The sequence below is a fragment of the Ceratina calcarata genome, unplaced genomic scaffold, assembly GCF_001652005.2.
Source record: "Ceratina calcarata isolate Rehan_Ccalc_2016 unplaced genomic scaffold, ASM165200v1 scaffold107, whole genome shotgun sequence".
Lineage (NCBI taxonomy): Eukaryota > Metazoa > Arthropoda > Insecta > Hymenoptera > Apidae > Ceratina > Ceratina calcarata.
The window spans coordinates 409,361-429,361 of record NW_017131600.1 but is presented as its reverse complement, the minus strand read 5'-3'; the positions used below and the strand labels follow the sequence as shown (position 1 = coordinate 429,361).

Genomic DNA, 20,001 nt, shown 5'->3' with positions numbered 1-20,001 from the left:
AGGATGTGACGACACGAAACAGTAGCAGATCGAGCAGGCGCCACAGATCCCGCTAAATATAGTAGTGAGATCAGGTTTGAAGATCGTTCATTAAGTGAGAAAACATTCGGAATTGGGACTGGAATCTCGGGCGGATGCAGAAATTCGACCGGTTTCGGCTTATTTGGATAGATGCATGGGGATATGCTAAATAAGGCTCGCCGAAGAATGTAGATGTTTGTCGATTAGGCTACCTATGACGAGAGCAAAAATTTAAATGCATAAACGTGGGATGGAACGTCAGTACTGATTGGAGCTCTTGGTTACTGCATTGGAAATCAATTTTTTTTGTATGAGGATTGAACAGATTGGAAGAAGACGTTATACATTTGCGTGAACATTATCAAATAAATATGCTTTTCATAGATCTGTTTCAGTTTTCTGGCTGTTACATAATATGTGAGCAATGGAAGTCGAAGATCATATTTTGTATAACAGGTGGAATTCCCAAGTTTAAATTGCGATAAAAAGTGTTTACTGTTGTAACTGGCAGTATTTAAGGCCACAGTAAACATAATAGACATTAAATAATTCTTTCGAAAGTCGTAAGGATACACAAAATATTTCGAACGCGCGTCGATCTTTTGTCAAACTGGAAACTAGTCAAAAGTACAAAAAGTAAACGACCTCGTGAAAAAAATTTTCTTATACATCGCTGGCTCAGCAGGAACGCTTATTAACAGTGACAATGGAGATTTCGTGAATGCATACTCGGCAAGTGGGCCAAACTTCCGTGCACGTTCGTGTTTATTGCACGTGACCGGAATCGGGAAACATTTTTTGCGCTCTTTCGCGCGGCATATATAAAGATTCGTGCACGTATAATATAAAAAATTCGTTCCGCCAGAAGAACCGCAACATAGAATTTGCAAGTGTATAATTTCTGATTAGCAATTACAAAACAATTTATCCACAATTGCGACACGTTGTCAACATTCGAAGTTTCGAATCGTATTTCCCTTAAATTTACTTTATAATGATTGTCAATAAAAAAGAAGCACTTGCAACCTGGAAATCCTGATCGCCTTCAGGAATGATGACAACGGCAAAAATTTTAGACCATGATTATTATGTAATGTATATCGTAACTGCCAAGGTAGGGAACAACAAAGATCGACCAACAAGATTCAGGATCTAGATTATGCTTTAAATCCCAAGTCGTAAGAAAAGTGACACGCTATGAACAAGCTAGGTACAAGACGAGACGGGGAAAAAAATAAAATGTGGAATATGCACGCGACAATTATTAACCAAGAACAGTGGCTACGTAAATTAACATGCAACCGACGCTGTCTGACTTCACGCAAGGTGATTCTTGAGTGGTTTGACTATCTATGGGACATCATCGCGTTCATTTCCTCGTTCTCAAACTGACTTGATCGCCTGTCGGCCTCCTAATAAGCGTACGCGACAAATATTTGACGATTTTACGCTTCTCGACAGCGCTTCGCGTTCCTCAGCCACTCGTATCCGCTTGATTGAGACATTAAATCGCCACGGACGAGGGAACTTTGTCTTAACGAGAAAAATACGTAAGGGATTTACGTAAAAGCTCGCGCGTGTCGCGCAACAGACATATTTTCAGGATCGCGAATCGCGAACAGTTTCACTGGCTCGTAGTCCCTCGAAACGAGAGAACCGACCTGTTGCGAATACCTTCTTCATAGAGTCACTGAGGAACTGATCGGTAAAAAGCAGGTTTTTCCAAACGTGTTTCCGTTAGCTACGGCGTGAGATTAAATCATGTTACATCAGTGATGTTCGCCAACAACAAAGTCGGAGGAATCCGTATAATTGGGAATGTTGATTGAAATATTAGTCGAGAATGAGTGAGCTATTTCAGTTAACTCAGGATCCTGTTCGTCTACTACTTGGAACAAGTAGATTAAATTCCTGTATAAAACAGTACAGAGAAGGACATGATTTACACACGAGATCCTTGAATACTTCACATTAACACTTGTCGTGACGTAGTGTAAAAATACAGATTCCGCATGTTACTTACATAGGTGTCAATGACGTAAAAAATAAAATCGTGCCTCAGATCATAATAATACTAAGTTACAAATTTACACTACCATCCGCAAGTTTCAAAACATGTAAATTGTGATTATTATCATAATTAGATTCATATCAGTCGAAGTTTCAATTTTTTACCACTGGAACTACCAAACCAGCCAAATTGACGAGTTTATGATAGAGGAATGCATATATAAAAAAAGTTGATATTTTTAGTGTTCCTTTTCTCATAATATTATACCTATAAACGAATAGTTCATGATCTCTACATGGAACAAATCAACACATCTAAAATAGGATCAAGAGAAAAGGCATGCAAAGTGCATGGCTAGGTATACGTATCCACCTTCGGAAACCGTGGTTTTCCTACGATCACGGTTTATTCTCGCCTCGGGACCGATACCGGAGCCGTGAGCAACGGGAGGGGCGCGTATCGGGCGCAAAAAGGAAGGGTGAAAGAGGTGTGCAAGCCATCGGAACAACGTGCTCGTTTGGCGCGGCAGTCGTGGTAGAACCTCGCGACACATACGATCCGTAACGATCTGTTGTCCCTTTTAGTCGCGAGTTACGCACGAGTTCCTGTGGCTGATTCGCGACTGAAACTCTGCTTCGAAGACTGTTGCAAGGCGTTGGGCCCGGTCTGGTATCGCGAGACAGAGAGTGGGACACTGGCGCAGGGCCAGTAGGATCCACGGATATAAAGATCTGCGGTCACGCGGCCCCGGAGATTACTTGTTTCTTCATCGTCGTCCAAGTGCAAGAGAACAGTGAATGATACACTGCGGTCACAAGCTGTCGTTCGTGCGTGTCATGGACTGGTGCTGGTGAAACGAATTGTCCATCCGTTTCATCCTTAATCGGACAATTGATCAGTCGAGCGGATAAATCGTTGAGTACACGTGTTGTAACCGAGATCGCGTAGATGAACGCAAGGAAGTGAGGAAAATACTGGCACGGTGAATTGGAGCTTAGAAGAAGATCGTGAGTCTCCTTTTCGTTCTAAGTTCACATTTTGCGTGAACTATTGAAATCTCATTAAAGTGAAGAAAACATTTGTCATTGGTATCAGCTAATTTTAATTAATTATGTTGGATGGGAAATATTTTTATGTTTAACGATAACGTTTCCTCTTTTTTAAATAAAGATTCTATTTCCGAAAAAATAAGATTCATCCATGCAATATCTTGACTCACGTTACGTTAAATTAGACTTTTGATAAGTCAGATTTAGAAGAAACAACAACGTAATGTTCTTTACGGTAAAAATAACGAACAAATAATAGACTCATTAACTAAACATCCTAGGCATTCGATGAATAATAAATGAAGAGCACAGACATGTTAAATGAAATATAGTGAATGACGGAAGAGTCGAGGTATGTTTTGATAGTAATTAAGGGAATCCGCATAACGTCAGAGGTGAATTATCTTGAGCAATTACGACAATTGTGATAAGAAGGAAGCATACAATGGTTTCGTTTCGCGATACTCGAAATTCCTGTTCGATTCGCACGTTTTTGCTACCGCTGGGAAAATATAACGGACACGATCGGCATAGCTTCTCTTCTGAATCATCGGTGAATAGCGGTTCACGTGGCGCAAACGTACAACGAGCCAGGTAAAGAATCGGGAGTCCTTGCGTTTTCCGGCATGAATATTTATCGAGTCGACTTTTTTCCTTTTCATCGAACGGGTGTATGGTATAATTGTCGAGGATAAAAAATGGTGTCGTTGGAACGAAGCCACACGCCGCACCGGTCTGATTGCACCGGCACCGTGCAAAACGGGTATACTATAGTGAATGATCGACGCTCTGATTAATATTATTCCAACGAGCTCGAGAGCTTTCACAAATCGACGACGGAAAATATTCCTGTACAACTTGTGACATTTAGATACACGCAAACCGTTCGATATTATTTACTAGTTAATTGATTTGATAGTATCTTTCATCTGGTGGGACTGACTCAAATATTTCGTAGGACCGAAGATACATTAATGCATTTCTATAATTTCACTTTGACATTATGTAAAAATTATTCAGCCCTTAATAAAACAACGAATACAAGAATTTTCTACAAATATGATAGAACTAATACGGGACATTTCATAAACTGCCTGACACTTCCGAGAAACTCGTTGGATCCTCTCGTTCTAGACGGGATGCAGATTATTATTGTTCATTCAGACATACGCGAGGGGAAAACGTTTCTCCGATCCCCCAGCACGGAAAGTCGAATGCGGAAACCCGGGAAAGGATTCGTAGATCATGAAAATCGATGCGATTACTATGGCAAACCAAAGAAAAGGAATAACGATTCATGCCGCTGGCAACGATCTTCACGTTCTCACGTCTTCGCGTCGTATCAGCCGTTGAGAATATCCGGTCAGTTCGCGAGAGTTTAGATTTCCGGCATGTCCTACACGAGGTCTGCGTTCATGTGTCCGTTTAATTACCCATGGATTCGTCATTAACGCAACGCAGAGATCTGTGTGCTTCCTATTCCCTGTTAAGCCGACGACGGCTTTCACTTTGACATAACTGCATCGATGAAAACGAACGCGAAAAACAGGAGAGGCACGTTTTTTGAGAAACTCGTGTCACACTTGCGAGCACGTGATAGAGAGTACGAAATTAAGTGGAAATAATCAGTGATTTGTAACGTGATGTTTTCTGCAACTTTCGTACGGGAATTGGAACTTCCTCTTGATAGTTCTTTTCTAAGGATACATTTTGACAAGCATGACGGTTTTACGTGTGCGAAGACTTTCACTGGTTGCTCTTGTTTCCTTGTCACATTGAAGAATTGATGGTTCCATTGAGAGATTATGAGCGCATAACACTACGTAATAGCATTTGCAAGTAGGCGGATCACAGCTGGATGGTAACCCGAGTTACAAAGTATCAACAGGACATGTCTCCAGGAGAGTTATTATTACGAAAATTCATAACGTCACAAGATTATATAGATTAGTCATGCACACGTCTACATTGTGTAAGATCATAATCTCGTTTTTAATTGAACTATTATCAATTTCTTTCTCACAAACATTCTCCCAAAAAGTATTTACTATAAAAGAAAATATAGTAAAGACGATATACATCAATGAATTGAAGAAACATATCTTGTTTTACCAATCGCCACTTATAAAATTGTCGACCAACGACAAGGATGGTCCCTCATGACCATCGTAATTCATCAATGACCAACGACGATCATAATTCATCTTTAAAATGGATTCAACTGGGTGCTCGTTCGACCTGGCACCCTCGAATTAAGCGTGTTAAGAGATATGCCTGTCTGACGAACGTTGAGCAATTAAATGGAATTGTGACAAACGGTCATGCCCGTTTCGTGATTATTACCATCGTCAAGTCCAGTGCAATGTGATTAAGCAATACGTCCTTGTTTCAACTAGTCTAAGATCATTTTCCGATACATACAGGGGCGGGGCGGATTAACGATCTAGGAATCGAAATTTCTTCGGGTATTCTTGCTAGTTATCGCACCGGGCAAGTAATTGAGGGAAACAGTATACGCGGCCTATGTACATCGATAAATCCTCGGATTATTGCTGCGCGTAATGTTGATTAGAGCACCGCACCGGAACCGCCAAGTATCTACTTATCAACTTGTGCAATTCGTTCTTTTATGCCGGGGGTTGAAAAAAAAAAATGGCAATCGCGCAGAGAAAGTAGCGTGTAGTGGAACGTATCTCGCGATTTAAACGATTTATCATCGAGTACAGGGTCGAACCACTGTTTCTCAACTACGCACGAAGGTGAAATTAGATCAGCCAAAATGTTAACTTGAACGGTCTCGGCAATGTCGACGACGAAATAAACCTGCGTGTTTGAAGAAATTCCACGGTCCTCTCTGAGAGGCAGCGCGTGTTATCTGATAAAAACGCTTAAAATAAAAGTCTACTGGACTGTAAATTACGAACTGAACGGCTACGAGTGCGCATCGGGTCGGCGATAAATTCTTGCGGCAATCTGGAGCTACGAGACGCGAAAAGAGGGACGCGATGAGTAAAAATACAAGACGCGGGACCTTGGCGTAACCTTCGTCATCGCGCTTTCCCTCTTGTACGGTTGGTCCTTAATTGCGGCTATCAGAATCGCGGGCTTGATACGCGAGCAATCTCGACGGGAGTCGGTGCCGAAGCGTGAGAATGCACGTGCGAACGAACATGGAATAGAAAAACGTCATAGAAAAATGGAGAAACGCATTCGGGGACTTTATCTAGTTAGCCGTGATTCATAAACCTGTTTGATTTGTAACGCGGCTGAATGATCTGTAGAATGGAAGGCCTGGTTATGGAATAAAGTGAAACGGAAGGAAAAGGAGAATGAGCAACTCTGTAATTTAGTTTATGTCAGGCCAATGATTAGAGATTTTGAAAAAAAATTGACCAAATATTAAATTCGGCAGAAGTGTTCGAGATGTACATGAATTCATCACATTGTATTTAGCGACTGATAAAGAACTAATAATAAATTATATAATATGGCATTAAAATATACAGAGAATTATTTCATTAAATCGGTGGTAAACTTGATGGTCATATAATGTAAAACGAAACGTGGAGACCAAGTACAGGTTCGATAATAAGACAGGTGTCGAATGATTGCGTTATCCGCGCGCAACAAACTGAATTATTGAACGTGCTCATCGAAAAGAACGTTTCAACTTTTGCGGTGATGAGGCCTTGGTCGAAACGAGGTTTATTAAATGTTAAAAATCTCTATACAACTGACTAATTGGAAGCTTGTGTTTAATTGGCGTTAACAGGCCTTGGGATCGATTTTTGTCTAAAACGAACGCTTTAACCGGGACATCTATTTCCAATGCGAGAAAATAATGAAAGGTCGCGTCAGTTCTTTTCTTAAAATATGTCACCGGCTCACGGTTTTATCCGAACACGTTCGCCGGTAGCTGCAAAAGCGAACGACAAAAGAACGCTGGGAAATCGCGCACGAACGTGCTGATGAAATTAGCAACGCTTTGTTTATGGTATGAATTATTATACTCGCAAAATCAGAGCTCAATGTCGAGCAAAAGATCGTATAATTTTTGGCACGAGACCTTTTTGAAATAATTTGAAAAAATATTTCTTTTCATATTCACGATATATATATCATGAAAAGAGCGACTATTTGTTTCTCAATTTGCATATATATTGATATTATTTGATGTTTAAAAATGTTGTTCAAATATGCAATCGGAAGAACATGTTAATCAACGTTTTAACCATCCCGAATAAGAATGAAAAATATTTGTTTCCCTGTGTAATTTTCGAAATATTAATATTTTCCTGAAATTCTGCAAGCAATTCCTCTAATTGCTTGGACGTATACACTTTTCGATCGACGTTGGAACAAATACCGCAAAAATAATTCAAGGCAGGAGAAATCTACATATCCTTGCGGCGAAGAATTTCGTCATTTGTTTGTAACAATAAAATCGAGAGGGGCGGAGTAAAAAATCGAAACCAAGAGTGACGATGCTCGCGGGATGAAAAAAGGATTGGGCCGTTAACCTTGTCTGACCAGTCGCAACAAGAACGCAAACCGGTATTGGCCGTGCACGCCGTCATATGCATTCTGATAGCTACGCATAATACTTCCCAGAATATTTTTGAGAAAACGAAATCAGCAAACCCCTTGTTTCGATCGATTTACTTAATCGTGCACTGCAGAAATTACTGAAGAACTTTCTCTTTTTCTCATTTTTTAATAAACCGGAGACCTTAAGAATTTTTACAACGACATGAAATAATATGAAGATATTATTATTTCTGTTTTCCTGCAACGATTCGAGCACATCCTGTTCATCGGAATCTGCAACTCTAAACATCCGAACATTATGATCAATGAGTCACATACAAATAACCCGTTCCTCAAGGCAATGAAGAACCTACAGATACAACTCGTTCTCGTGTGTTAATACTACCGTTAAAGGAGCCAGGTCTGTCATGAAGAAGAGAGAATAATCTAACAGATCGCGGGATGAACGAGACGAGCATATTATGCAAGCGAGTTGCCTTGCAGTGCAAGCCGGTCAATGCCAAGGTATTCCACTATGGTCGTTGCTACTCGTCTCAGTCTGTCGAAAGCCGACAATCTCATCCTGATAACTTTGCTTCGTAATAAACGTGAATTTCTTTCCTAAATACGAGTCGGTTTATTAACTATCTATACTCGCATAAGCTATCAGACGGATCTAAATCTAATTTATAGAATTGAAGATAAGCTAATTAGAATGCATTTCTGTTAACTTATACATTTTTTGTTTAAATTGATTATCCACTCTAATTACATGACATTAATATTTTTAAGACATCGAGACCCAGTTGCCTCAAACGAGTTGTTTTAAAGTAGCCAAACACGTCATTACGATAGAATCTTTATTATATGAGAGGAGTAAATCCATCTTTGCAAAGTGTAGTAGTATTTGACTTTCAGAGAGTTAACACACTTTTACCAAGTATCAGAGCGTGATTCTTCATTTTGGAAAATAGATAACTCCCTTTACTTTTAAACATCGCGACAAAGATAAGCCAAACTCCGTGCTGGTTTTAGCTTTCACCGTTTCGTTACGTAAGCGCAATGTTACGAATAACGAAGCGGAATAACTAAAAATCACAAACTAGACGAGATCTCATGTAAAAGGATACTTATTTTTCAGTTAACTTATATTTCACTGCGTGATTGCAATTTACCTGGTGTATTCAATTCAATAAAGTTTACTAGAATGTTTGCAGTTAACACATATTTAATGTTCCAGAAAAAAAACACATTAATTCTTGATCGTTTATAAGCAATTAACAAACCCCATTAAACTAGCCATCATAAATGACATAAAATCGAAAGAAATTTCTATCGACATTTTAGCTTAACTAATGATGTACTCAAGAAACCCTATTCTAAACAACTTATATGTGTAATACAAGAAAAGAGAAGCTCTCTGTCATAACAAGGAAGCATAGTTAAACGAGCGACGTATTGAAAGTAGGCTCTGGGGCATTAGCACGGCGTTAAGGAATTAATGCTGCTCAGCGAGCACGACGCGAAACAAAAAAGGAAAGTAGCTGAAAGTGTAAACCGAATTGAATAATGCGGCAGGGTATACGCGAGTTGTATGCGCTCGTCGCGCGAGCTCAGCAACGTGTTGCCTCGAAACGGTCCTCTCCTTCTGTCTTTCTGTTTCAATTGAAACTATATTTTCCCGATAAATTAGCTCCTAAGTCATCGCAATCTTTCACTGGTTTTGTCAGAGTTACTCCACTCACGGTTCAATGCCACCTTGACGCATTTATGATCTGCATTCATTCAAAGCTATGTGCACACTAACTGAGATAAATTTCGAATTTGTTCTACGTAAATTCTTTTGAAATTATCGTTGATTTTAAAGAATTAACATACTTTATAATTTCTTAATTTAATTAACAAGGATTTTTACAACTCATACTTAAACGGTGAGGCCAGAAAATCTCGTTTCGAGGAACGATATTATTGCAGGCCAGATCGGAACCGTAGCGTAACGATACCTGCTACGCCAGGGGGATCGTTCTTACATCACGTCGCGAAAAATCGGCACTGTGAGTTGCGGAACAAGCTAAGTCGTACCACGTTCTTCAATTTTGCAATATTTCGTTCGATCTATCTGCCCTTCGTGCGCGCAAAAGTACTGAAATGGAACAGCACGTGGAGAACTTTCAATGCATACCCATTCGAAACTTTTGCTGTTTATTACTGATTGGACTTTCATGTTACATGTATTAATCGTGTAAATGAAATTATGAAAGAGCACGCTATTTTTTATTTGTTGCCGGAATTTGATTAAAATATGAGAATACTTCCATCAGCAGCCAGTTTAATTATCAGAAATGCTTTACTATTACTGTCACTAAGTATCGTATATGAGATTGGTTTAAAAATCTAAAAGTGACTCGAAGTACTTATAGTGAAACAAATCTCTTATCTCAATCGAACCCAAGGGAATCTAAACCACGAAATGGATCCCCTATAAATCCATAATCTGAAAAGAACAATCAAGAGACATAAATAACGAGAAAAGAAAGTCCAATCCCGTAATCCGCTTTTTATCATTTAGATTCCTTATTGAGTAAAAAGGCCAAACAATGCGTGGCGCATGAAAGTGAAAGCCCTCGTGTCGAAACCGTTTTTCATTCAACAGCCAAACCCAAGTTATTTGTGTCATCTACGACTCGATCGAACTAAACTATCGATCAACCGAAAGATACTGCCATTCGTGTTACAACAAATGTGCGACCGCGAGTCTTAACCAGCGGCGACTTCCTCCTTTCCAGCTAGACATGTCGCTTGGAAATGGACTCCACCTTTCGTAAAGAACGTCCTTGAGCGAGCCGGTGCACCGGGAAAGGTGATGAAAACTGAACAGTCACGTGTACTATGCCGACGCGAGTGGTTGTTCGTCAGCTTCGCCCCGTTGTCACGCGTTCCACTGCTTTTCTAATTAACATTCGGTACCGTTCAAATGTCGAAGAATGTAGACGACGCTTCAAAGTGCGCAGTCAGGAAACCGTACGATATTTTTTCTCAGGATTAAATAGTTTCTTAGTCGATGTTAAAAAACGCGTTAGTACTTATATCTAATGGCTTCAATAAATATTTTCGTTTCCGGGAAGAGACATGAAAGGAATACCGAATGTCATCGGTAATCATGTGTTAGAAAGTGCTCCTCAAAGAAAAGTAATCGATTAAGTGAATTCGCGACTTTGTAAGCGAAGGAGACCTTCAGAAGATGCACTTCCGCACGAGATGTCTTCCTCGTGATGATTGCGAAGAAAGCGAACAGCTGACGGTGGGAACTATCAGGATCAGCTAATGTGATTCGAATCGATGGAAGCCCGCACTTGTGCTGGATGCACAATCATTTTCAAAGTCATTGCTTCGAAAGTGGAGAAAGCAAAGCAGACGCAGAGGTCGAGGCGCGTTACGCGAGCAATTGTCGGCACGCGGAGTAAATTAAATGCTATCAGCACGGACGTGAATCTTTTTGAAAAGAGATAATCGGAGAGAAATAAAACATTCGCGCGAAACAATTTCTTGGTTTTGTCACGTTTTTGTGTTTTTGTTCCGATTAAAAAGGCGTTTATCCCAAGAAATCGTTGACGTTCGCGTTCGAGTTCTCGCTGTGAACCGCGTGCATGCTCTAAAAAGCTGCGATCTTCTGCGAAGAAGTACAGAACGTCTTAGTGATCCTGTCAATCAGAATTGAGAGTGCTTCGAGGACTGGCATGAAGGAAGGAATCTTTCGCGTAAGCAATACGTCGGAACTAATGGCATATACAAACTTATCTGCTGTGCAAATTTTTTACATTTCCAATCTACTATAATCATCCTATAATTTTGTCGACAAATAAGCACAAGCTACTAGTATCCATCGTTACTGTACATATGCGTATAAAAATCTCCTCGTCCTTTCTACCGTCATCAATAAATCAGGAAACTCAATTAAGTCTATTCAGACATCCTTCGACTTCCCTGCTCGTATAAACAGTTCGAAACTTATGTAGGTGAAGATAAAGGCAGTAAATTCAGATTCTTGTCGGAAACACAGTATGGAAACTTTACTTCCGCGAGATCGACGAAGCCAGCGTTGGCCGAGACTAATGCATCGTGAATGCAGAAACGTGAGCTTAAGTTCGTTACTCAGTTGCGAGTCACTTACGAGCGTTGGTACTCCAGTGACCCGTGAATGTTTGTCGACCGTTCACCGGCTGTTCTCGAGGGAAAGGCGTGGTCCCCTCCGGACCCGCATTCTTGTATTATTGCAATTCACGTCAATGAAACTGACGAATTCGCAAGATTCATATGCCCCTATTCCAGAACGTAACTGTGACGAAGGTATATTTGATTTTATAAATTCAATTCCACAAGCCCGTTAACTTTTCTGAACGCGAAAGATAGTCGAAAATTCTAGACCTTTTCGAGCATTTCATTCACAACGTTTAAGTCTCACATTATAATATCGATTTCTAAAGATTAGAATTGCTATTTTCATGCAATAGTTGAGAAAATATTGCTGTTTCAATGGGGAAAGCAAAGTTACTCCCGTGGAACGGAAACACCTCCGCAGTATAAACTTATACTTTCCTTAGGTCAGGTGGGAATCACCGTGGTTGAACGAGAATCGTCTTGAAAAATACATGACGTGATCGCTAGATTGAACCGTATTATGAAAATTACTATACGAGGGGAACCGTGACGACGAATACAATTCTCGTCATCGTAGTTACAGTCTCATTAGATAAAATTGACGCAAACCGTCGCGCCAATTCTTCTTCAAATATAGATACATCATATCAAGTACGTCTCAAAATAAAACACAAATGTCGTCAAACTATAACGCAAATAGGACATAATTATGATAAATATAATTAAATATAAAATTGCGAAAAGATTTTTTAAACAAAAGTGAGCAAAAGTTAAGGAAATTATTTGATTTGTATTTCAGATGATGCAGGAAGGATTTTATCTACGGAAGCTCCTCTTAATCGTAATATTAGCGACATGCTTGTCGATCACCGCATCAATGACCCGGGAAAGGCGGCACGTCGGTACGGAGGAATCTAGTCATCAACCAGACAGGATGCAAACGCCGGCTGACCGTAGTTTCAAGTCATCGACCAGCACGGGCAACGAGATAACTACGGATGCCGGAAGGAAAGTATCGCACAGGCTGATTGGTGGCCACTTGCGAGCGGACGCGAAGCAAGAAACAGACGAAACGTTCTGGGACGACGGGATCTTGTTATCATCTTCTGGAAACGGAAGGGAGACGAAGATCAATCGCAAAGAGGAAGACGATGACAAGAAGACTCTTTCGCAGCAAGTGAAAGAGGGAAAATACGGTCTCATTCAAAATGAAATCTACAAAAACCATCCTAAACGACCGGGGATAATTAGTTACAAAGGTAATTCGGAGGTGCCGAAGGACACGATCGACAATTTAGGCGGTCTCGACGAGGATGAAATTTGGTTGGCGGAGAACCACGTCCTCGTGTTGAGAGGCGGGAAATTTCCTGACCATGAAGAGACGCAAAGTAGCGGAGACAGTGCGCCGACTTGGCCACCGATTGATAATTACAAAGCGCCCAGAAGACAGGTCAAGATACCATCAAAACCGAAGGTACCGCCGCCCTTTCCGGTACAACTTACAGATGGCGGACCGATACAGATCATAGGACCGAATGGAACCAAGGAGATCGCTAACGGGATCGATTATAAAAAGGACCCATTATTTACCAAAGGATTATTATCAGAAGACGGCCCACTTTTCGCAGTTCTTTCGAATGGAACAATCGTAATGCCCGACTTAAGAAATGTAACAGACACGCCGGAGGAAGATAATTCGGAGCCGAAGAGTACAGATAACACGGAGAAGTCTGAAACTTTGCCACCTGGTAGTTTGCCACCTTTTTACCATGCCATACCACCCGGTGCGGTGTTCGTACCTCCACCAAGTAATCAATCGGAATTCGATGAAGAAGATCAGTCTATTTACTATCCGCCACCATATAGCTTTCAGTATCAACAAGACAACACAACTGCAGTGCCACCAGGTCCTCTGGTACCTGGAATCATTCTGCCGCCCCCACCAGATTTCTTCTCTGCTCTCGAAGAAAAGAAGAGCACGACGAAGAAATACACAAAGCGACCCATTGGGACCACGCCTACGCCCAGACTCAGACCCACTTATTTGCCACCAAGGAAACTCTCAACTAAACAGCACAAGAACACTACCGTAATACCAGTCACAAAAGTTAGATCACCCATCCATGTACCGGCTAACACAAATATGTACAGTCGAACGCCGCACAAGAATCTGACCAAAACAAGTACTGTGAGATCTAATGTAGTAAAGACTGTCCCATACATTGAAGTGACGACTACCACTCCGGATAAACCGACGACACTCGATAATCCTGAATTTTATAGCATCGGTCCTTTAGAGAATCAGGTGACGAACCAAGAGAACGTGCAAGAAAAAAATCAGGCTTGGTCGGGTCTAGTAACCAGTAAAACGATTCCTATAGTGGCGTACTACGCCACATCCACGCAGTCTACCTTGGAGAAGCCCGTGGAAGTGACACCAGCCTCAATAAAGAGTATTATAACGACTAGCAATCCGGAACGAGCGCCTAGCCAGACCTCTTATTACTTTTATGAAGAATCTAACGAGCAACCAGAACACACCACACCGAATCCCTCGTCATTTTATTATAAAACGACTACGGAGTCACCATTATATGAAACTGTAACTCAACCATTAGAGGAGACGAAGAAACAATATTACAGCGTGGAGACAATTCCATCGCGAGAAACAACTAAAGATTATAGTATTAAGTTTATCGGTTCACCGGTGAAAAATTCTGGGCCGATTCGTTATAGAGACTCGACCGTCACGCAAACTTCGCCGAGATACGAAAGTGGTGCAGCAAGAACTCAGGGACAACGTATGTTACCTGATCACGCATCTCTTTACTATCAGACTATATCTGCTCGTCCAGCTGTCTCTATACAATCTTATTATACTACTCCAAAGCCGCAAACCTATTATAGGCAAGAGGCGAAACCGAAACCGATTTATCAGTACAGTTTCGAGGCTGCGGACTATTCACAACGTGGTAATCAAAGGCAACACCAGCAGACACTTAACGACTATCACAATATAAAAATTGATGGTAATTTTCATAACAATCATCGATATGATTACGAAAACAATGAATCATTACCGCAGAAGAGAATGAGGCCAGAAGTGTACAAGAATCAACGGCCGATTTATTCGTCGACAACACCCCAGGCGGTGATAAGCACTACGCAGAATCCTCAGCATGCTTATTATACTCAGCAGGATGAAAAATTCTTGGATGATGTTACAAAAGAGTATTTCACGATCTTCGGTAAAAAGTTACCGCACAAAGGGATACCAAGTACAACTCCAATATATTCTAAATCGAACAGTGTTACGGAAAGACCAAATTATAACGTGAACACGTACATAGAAAGTTTTGAGACTCCCGAGCCGCCTGTGTACAAGACACCCAATGTTAAAGTTCACTATGGAGATCAATCACAACGACAATACTCCCTCAAGGATGACATACTTGTCAACTACAGAGAGCCTCTGCCTCCTATTAATCCTGACAGTGAATTCATTACGGTGGTCAATCCGAATCAACCACAACCACCCAATTATAGAATACCTGAGAGAGGTCAATCTTTGGCACCCATACGTGCTTATTCGCCACAACCACTCATTAACTCAAGAAATGGCCCGTCTACAAACTATGTTCCGGTTGTAGAATCTCCGGAAGAATTGGACGAATCGTACCCGCAGCAGTTACCAATATCGTTAGAAGACGATATTAAAGTCAATTATCGTGATCCACGACCCACGATAAATCCGGATGCCGAGTTTATCGATCCGGTTCCTGTGCGGGAGAATCAGCGGGAAAATCCAAAAGCATATTTCGCGTACCGGTTGCCAGGTGACGGCGGCCACTTTTACTTCCTAACGCCGCAGGCAATCACGCAAAGGCCGGAGCAGAACGCCGGCCACCTCTATTCGAAATCGAGGGGAAGTAGACTGCTGAGGCGCCGACGGAGGCCAGGCAACGTTTGATAACTATAGCCCATAGGCAACCGCGCCATATGTCATTAATCATTATACTTCGGATGTTCATGCATTCATGATAAACTTAGTATATAAATACATGAATTAATAGAATAAACAAGACAGTAAAGATTATCCGAATTAAAATAATTTGAAAAAGAAAATGTATTCTGACAAATCTGGCGGATAATCGATTTTGGAAAACCAAAGGACAGAGAAAAAAAATATAAGATTGCATAAATATCCGTAGTCTATAAATCATCGAGGACGCACTCAGAAATGCGTGTCATAAAGAACGCGATACAAAAATCGACGATGAGACGTTCTGTATCGTTAATAAAATATTTATTGTACGTGTAAATAAATATATGTAAACGTGTATCTTGTATGTACAACTAATTGTAAGTTAGATGATTATCAACGCCTCAGTTACGATATATTAAAATGCTTAATTTATACGTCCTAACATTTATCCCTCCCATGCTTTAGACTTAGATTGATACAGATGCGATGTAATATGTGTTAACGCTGCTTGCGTGCGACGATAGGTATGTGGCGATTTTTTAAGCGATTTTCGCGTCGCGTACTCGCGCGATATCTGTGATTAATGGTCGATAGTAAACGCGTGCTGTGTACATATAGTTATGATTAACGATATATATACGTAAGTTTTATTGTAGTGCTGAGAGCACATTTTTATAAGTCACCCGAAATAAATATGTTATACATATATACTTGAACAAGTGTGAAATAAAGTTTGTTTACAAAAATGAAGTTTTTCTCCTTTATGAAGAACAGAATATCGATGGAAGTTAGTAGTTAAATTATCAAAAAATAAATATGTCACGTATTGCATGTCTTAGCTGCTGCTTGCATATACAGGTATAAAATAGTTGATAATTATCTAGTACTGATAGATTCAATGTAAAGGAAATACAGACTTACCAGTGTCGATTTCTTGTGTCTGCGTTGGATCAGGTAATGGTTCATCGTGCAATCGTAAATAAACCTCCACTGCACATTTCGCTGCTTTAAAATAAAATGGATGAGCTCGAAGAACATCCTCTAACCTTAGAAGACCCACGTAAGATCGCAAGGTCATCTTTCTCATACAGTAGGTATGAAAGTCGAATTGATCTTCTATGATTTCAGAAAAGTGCTATAATGACAGAATGCGTTTAAGAGGCGGGTGGTGAAAAATATTCGCAATTGTACGCTATGAAACTTACCCTGTCAACTTCGTGACATTTTTTTAGCGCCTCTCCGTATTTCCCAAGGCGTTTGTAGGCGATTGCAGCTTCCGTTTGAATCCACATGCACTGCATTTCGTTTAAATTTTCCATAGCTAGAACCCCTTCTCTTGTGAACTTGCTGCATGTTTCTTCTGCTTCTTTGATGAGATTTGCACGCAACATGTACTTGGCACATTTCGAATTAATATATCGGTCCGCTGTATCTAATCCTTGTGCTTCGTCCAACCATTTATAAGCCTCTTGAACGTTACCAGCATGCTAATAATAGCAAAATGCATTAAAATTTATGTCAAACATATTGTAAAATGAACTCAGGCATGAAACATACCTTATAAATGCGGCCTTTGGTAACAAAAAGTTCTATAAGCGTAGGAGTATGTTCTATGGCAGCATCGATTTCACTTAGTGCTTTTTCTGTAAGTCCGAGATGGTCATAATGTTGTGCTAAATAATAGTAAGTCCATAACAATGCCGAAGCTGGCTCCCGTGGATTATCTTTCTCTTGATCAGTAAAGTGCCCGTGAGCTTTTAATGCATCCTTATATTCCAAAACCAAAGATTGTATAGTATCAACCTTCTGTTGATCAGTATACAAGGAACGAAGATTTACAAATAGGGGCGGTACACCTTTATGAAGTCCTACAATGCAGAGAATGTGTTGCCAAAAATTTTACGTAAAAATGAATGAAGAGAAATGGTATGAAAAATAGGAATTTTTTATTAAATATAAGGATGACGTATAAATCTTACCTCTCCGTAAGTACCGATCTACTAATGTTCTAAATTCATCTCCTGCTGCACAATTTAATTGCAAACGACGAGGTGCTAGTGCTCGAGGGAACAGTTCTTCATATCTCAAAAGCATAGCTAATGTTTCTCCAGGTTCTGAATGTCTTTCGGCTTCTGCTAGCCTCGCGTAATAAGTTGTATTCTCTGGATTGATATTTAGAAGTTCCTTGTAAATCTGTACTGCTTCTGCATATTGTTTTAATTGTAATCTTAATTTACCTACAAAAAAGATTGCGTCAATAAGGCATTACTATAACAGACCAATGTTACATGCAAGTAAAAAATCTAAATTTACCATATATTTCTTTTACAGTAACTTTATCACAAATTTGATCACTATATTTGTCGAGATGTTTCAATGCTTGTTCAGATTCACCTGATTCTTGAATTACCATGTTTTGGTACAACAATAACTCACTATGTTCATAATCATAACAAATCTGTAATTAATATTAAGAAATATTAATCATGTATAATCTGTCCTTTTATATTATTTAAAATATCTTTACGTGTTTCTGACGGAAAAATTATGCAGTATTAAAACACACACCATTGGAGAATTCCGAAAAGTATCTAGAATTTTAAGTGCCATTTCGTAGTCCTTTAATAAGTGGTATGAGATAGCGAAACCAATCCATGAAGCACGCTGCGTAGGGCGTAACATAAATAACTGATATCTCGTATCCTGAAAATTTCAAATATATAAATTGATGTGCAGTATTCATTATTATATCTGTTTCTACATATATACCTATATATTTAGGTACATGTGCATGTAACAATAAATTGCAAAATCCGGATATTAAAGAGAAACTAGGTTAGCAAATTTGTAGCATATTAAAATAATTTACATACAAGTAATAAGTATAAATCAGATCCTTCATTTGTATTAATCATTTACCTTATAACCCTCCAGATCCCTCATTTGAATTTGAAGCAACGATAAGTCCCTAAGAATTTGAATGTTATCTTTGTCCCACTTAAGGGCATTTCGATAACATTTAATAGCTTCATCATATTTCTTATCCGAGCGTTGTAAAAGTCCATAGACATGCCAGCAAACATGGGATTGCAGATCATTCCTGAGACCTCTTCGAACATGATCATATGCTTCTTCTTTGCGACCTAAGCAATTCAGAGTGAGACCTTTCATTGCCAAGGTCTCTCCATGTTCACTAAATTTAGGGTTTGATAAAATTTGCTTTGCAAACTTTATCCCATTTTTATACTGTTTGTGTTCGTAACATCTCTGTAAGAAACATAAATACGTTTCATAGGATAAAACGTTTTCATGATTTCAGTACTATATGTATGTGAACGAACTGACATTCACGGATTATCGTGAAAGTCAAACAAGGGACTACGTTCTCGCTCGTGGCATCGATGAAATTCTCGTGAGCCGCGATTGCCAGTGAATTTTTTACAGTTTTCCGAAGAGTGCTACATCATTAGAGCATGATGAGTACTCCTATTTAGCCGGAGAGTGGGGTCCAAAACAGAGTATTTTGATTGCACGTTACTCACCAGGATTCGTTTAAACAAGGCATTTTCTTTGGGTGGCAAGGGATTGCTGGAGGGCATTTTTGTATAAATACAAAAATATAGGGCCTTTTCCACCCGGTAAACTTAATTTTCACCACAAAACCTCGTGGCCACAAACGAAGAAGTCGATCTTCGATCACGTGATCATCTGCGACAATGCTGTTCCGCCGGAAGTTCTGAATCCACGGTACCGCACACTTTAATATATCTCCTCACTTTCATAAATACGTAGAGAACAATGATATTCTCGTCACTTATCCTAACACTTATATTACCTTCCGTTTTATCCGTTCAATGATTTTACCCTTTTCGGAATTGCATGAAATACGTGTTTACAAGTAACGATAGTTAACAAGGCTTAAGGAGCATTCCTATAAACACAGCGGCACCGAGGTTATTGAAAATATAATATAAGACAAATTCTATCTTAGGAAAAACTTAATATTGTACTGTACATGCATAATTAAAATCCCTTTATAAACATAATTAGTTTAATATCATTTATTATTTTACGAATCGTGAATATTCGTGAATAACATTAAGCATTGTTTCCAAACAAGTTGCATCATGATTGGTCATATATTGATATATATGTCATACGTTTTAATACATTTGCGTTCTATTACTACAGTGCAGTCTTACAGCATCTTACAGTGCCGTGAGTGAAGTGCACATGGACTTTCGAGGCTA

The 20,001-nt window shown here is 39.7% G+C and overlaps 2 protein-coding genes across 4 annotated transcripts in view; one reads left to right on the top strand and one right to left on the bottom strand.

Moving 5' to 3' along the window:
• Window positions 1–19,636, bottom strand: part of Naa15-16 (N-alpha-acetyltransferase 15/16) — a 32,292-nt gene extending 12,656 nt beyond the window's left edge. Inside the window, exons 1-9 of one of the 2 annotated variants that reach the window (XM_026819729.1) lie at window positions 19,587–19,626; window positions 19,294–19,487; window positions 18,671–19,018; window positions 18,320–18,454; window positions 18,065–18,209; window positions 17,731–17,988; window positions 17,309–17,619; window positions 16,957–17,238; window positions 16,673–16,886 (exon numbers count right to left, since the gene is read on the bottom strand). In XM_026819729.1, coding sequence (XP_026675530.1) covers window positions 16,673–16,886; window positions 16,957–17,238; window positions 17,309–17,619; window positions 17,731–17,988; window positions 18,065–18,209; window positions 18,320–18,454; window positions 18,671–19,018; window positions 19,294–19,350 — 1,750 coding nt within the window. In that variant the 5' untranslated portion in view covers window positions 19,351–19,487; window positions 19,587–19,626. Of the gene's footprint in view, window positions 1–16,672; window positions 16,887–16,956; window positions 17,239–17,308; window positions 17,620–17,730; window positions 17,989–18,064; window positions 18,210–18,319; window positions 18,455–18,670; window positions 19,019–19,293 lie in introns of both variants that reach the window. The other variant, XM_018037113.2, reaches the window with a different exon arrangement.
• On the top strand, window positions 2,484–16,491 carry LOC108632470 (uncharacterized). 2 transcript variants are annotated; one of them, XM_018037101.2, is made up of 2 exons: window positions 2,484–3,039; window positions 12,566–16,491. In XM_018037101.2, the coding sequence occupies exon 2, from the start codon at window positions 12,566–12,568 to the stop codon at window positions 15,734–15,736; it is 3,171 nt and encodes a 1,056-aa protein (XP_017892590.1). In that variant the 5' UTR covers window positions 2,484–3,039; the 3' UTR covers window positions 15,737–16,491. The 2 variants fall into 2 exon arrangements, with proteins under 2 accessions (XP_017892590.1, XP_026675516.1); XM_026819715.1 differs by lacking the exon at window positions 2,484–3,039 and adding an exon at window positions 9,602–11,366.
• Window positions 19,637–20,001: the final 365 nt, after the last annotated feature.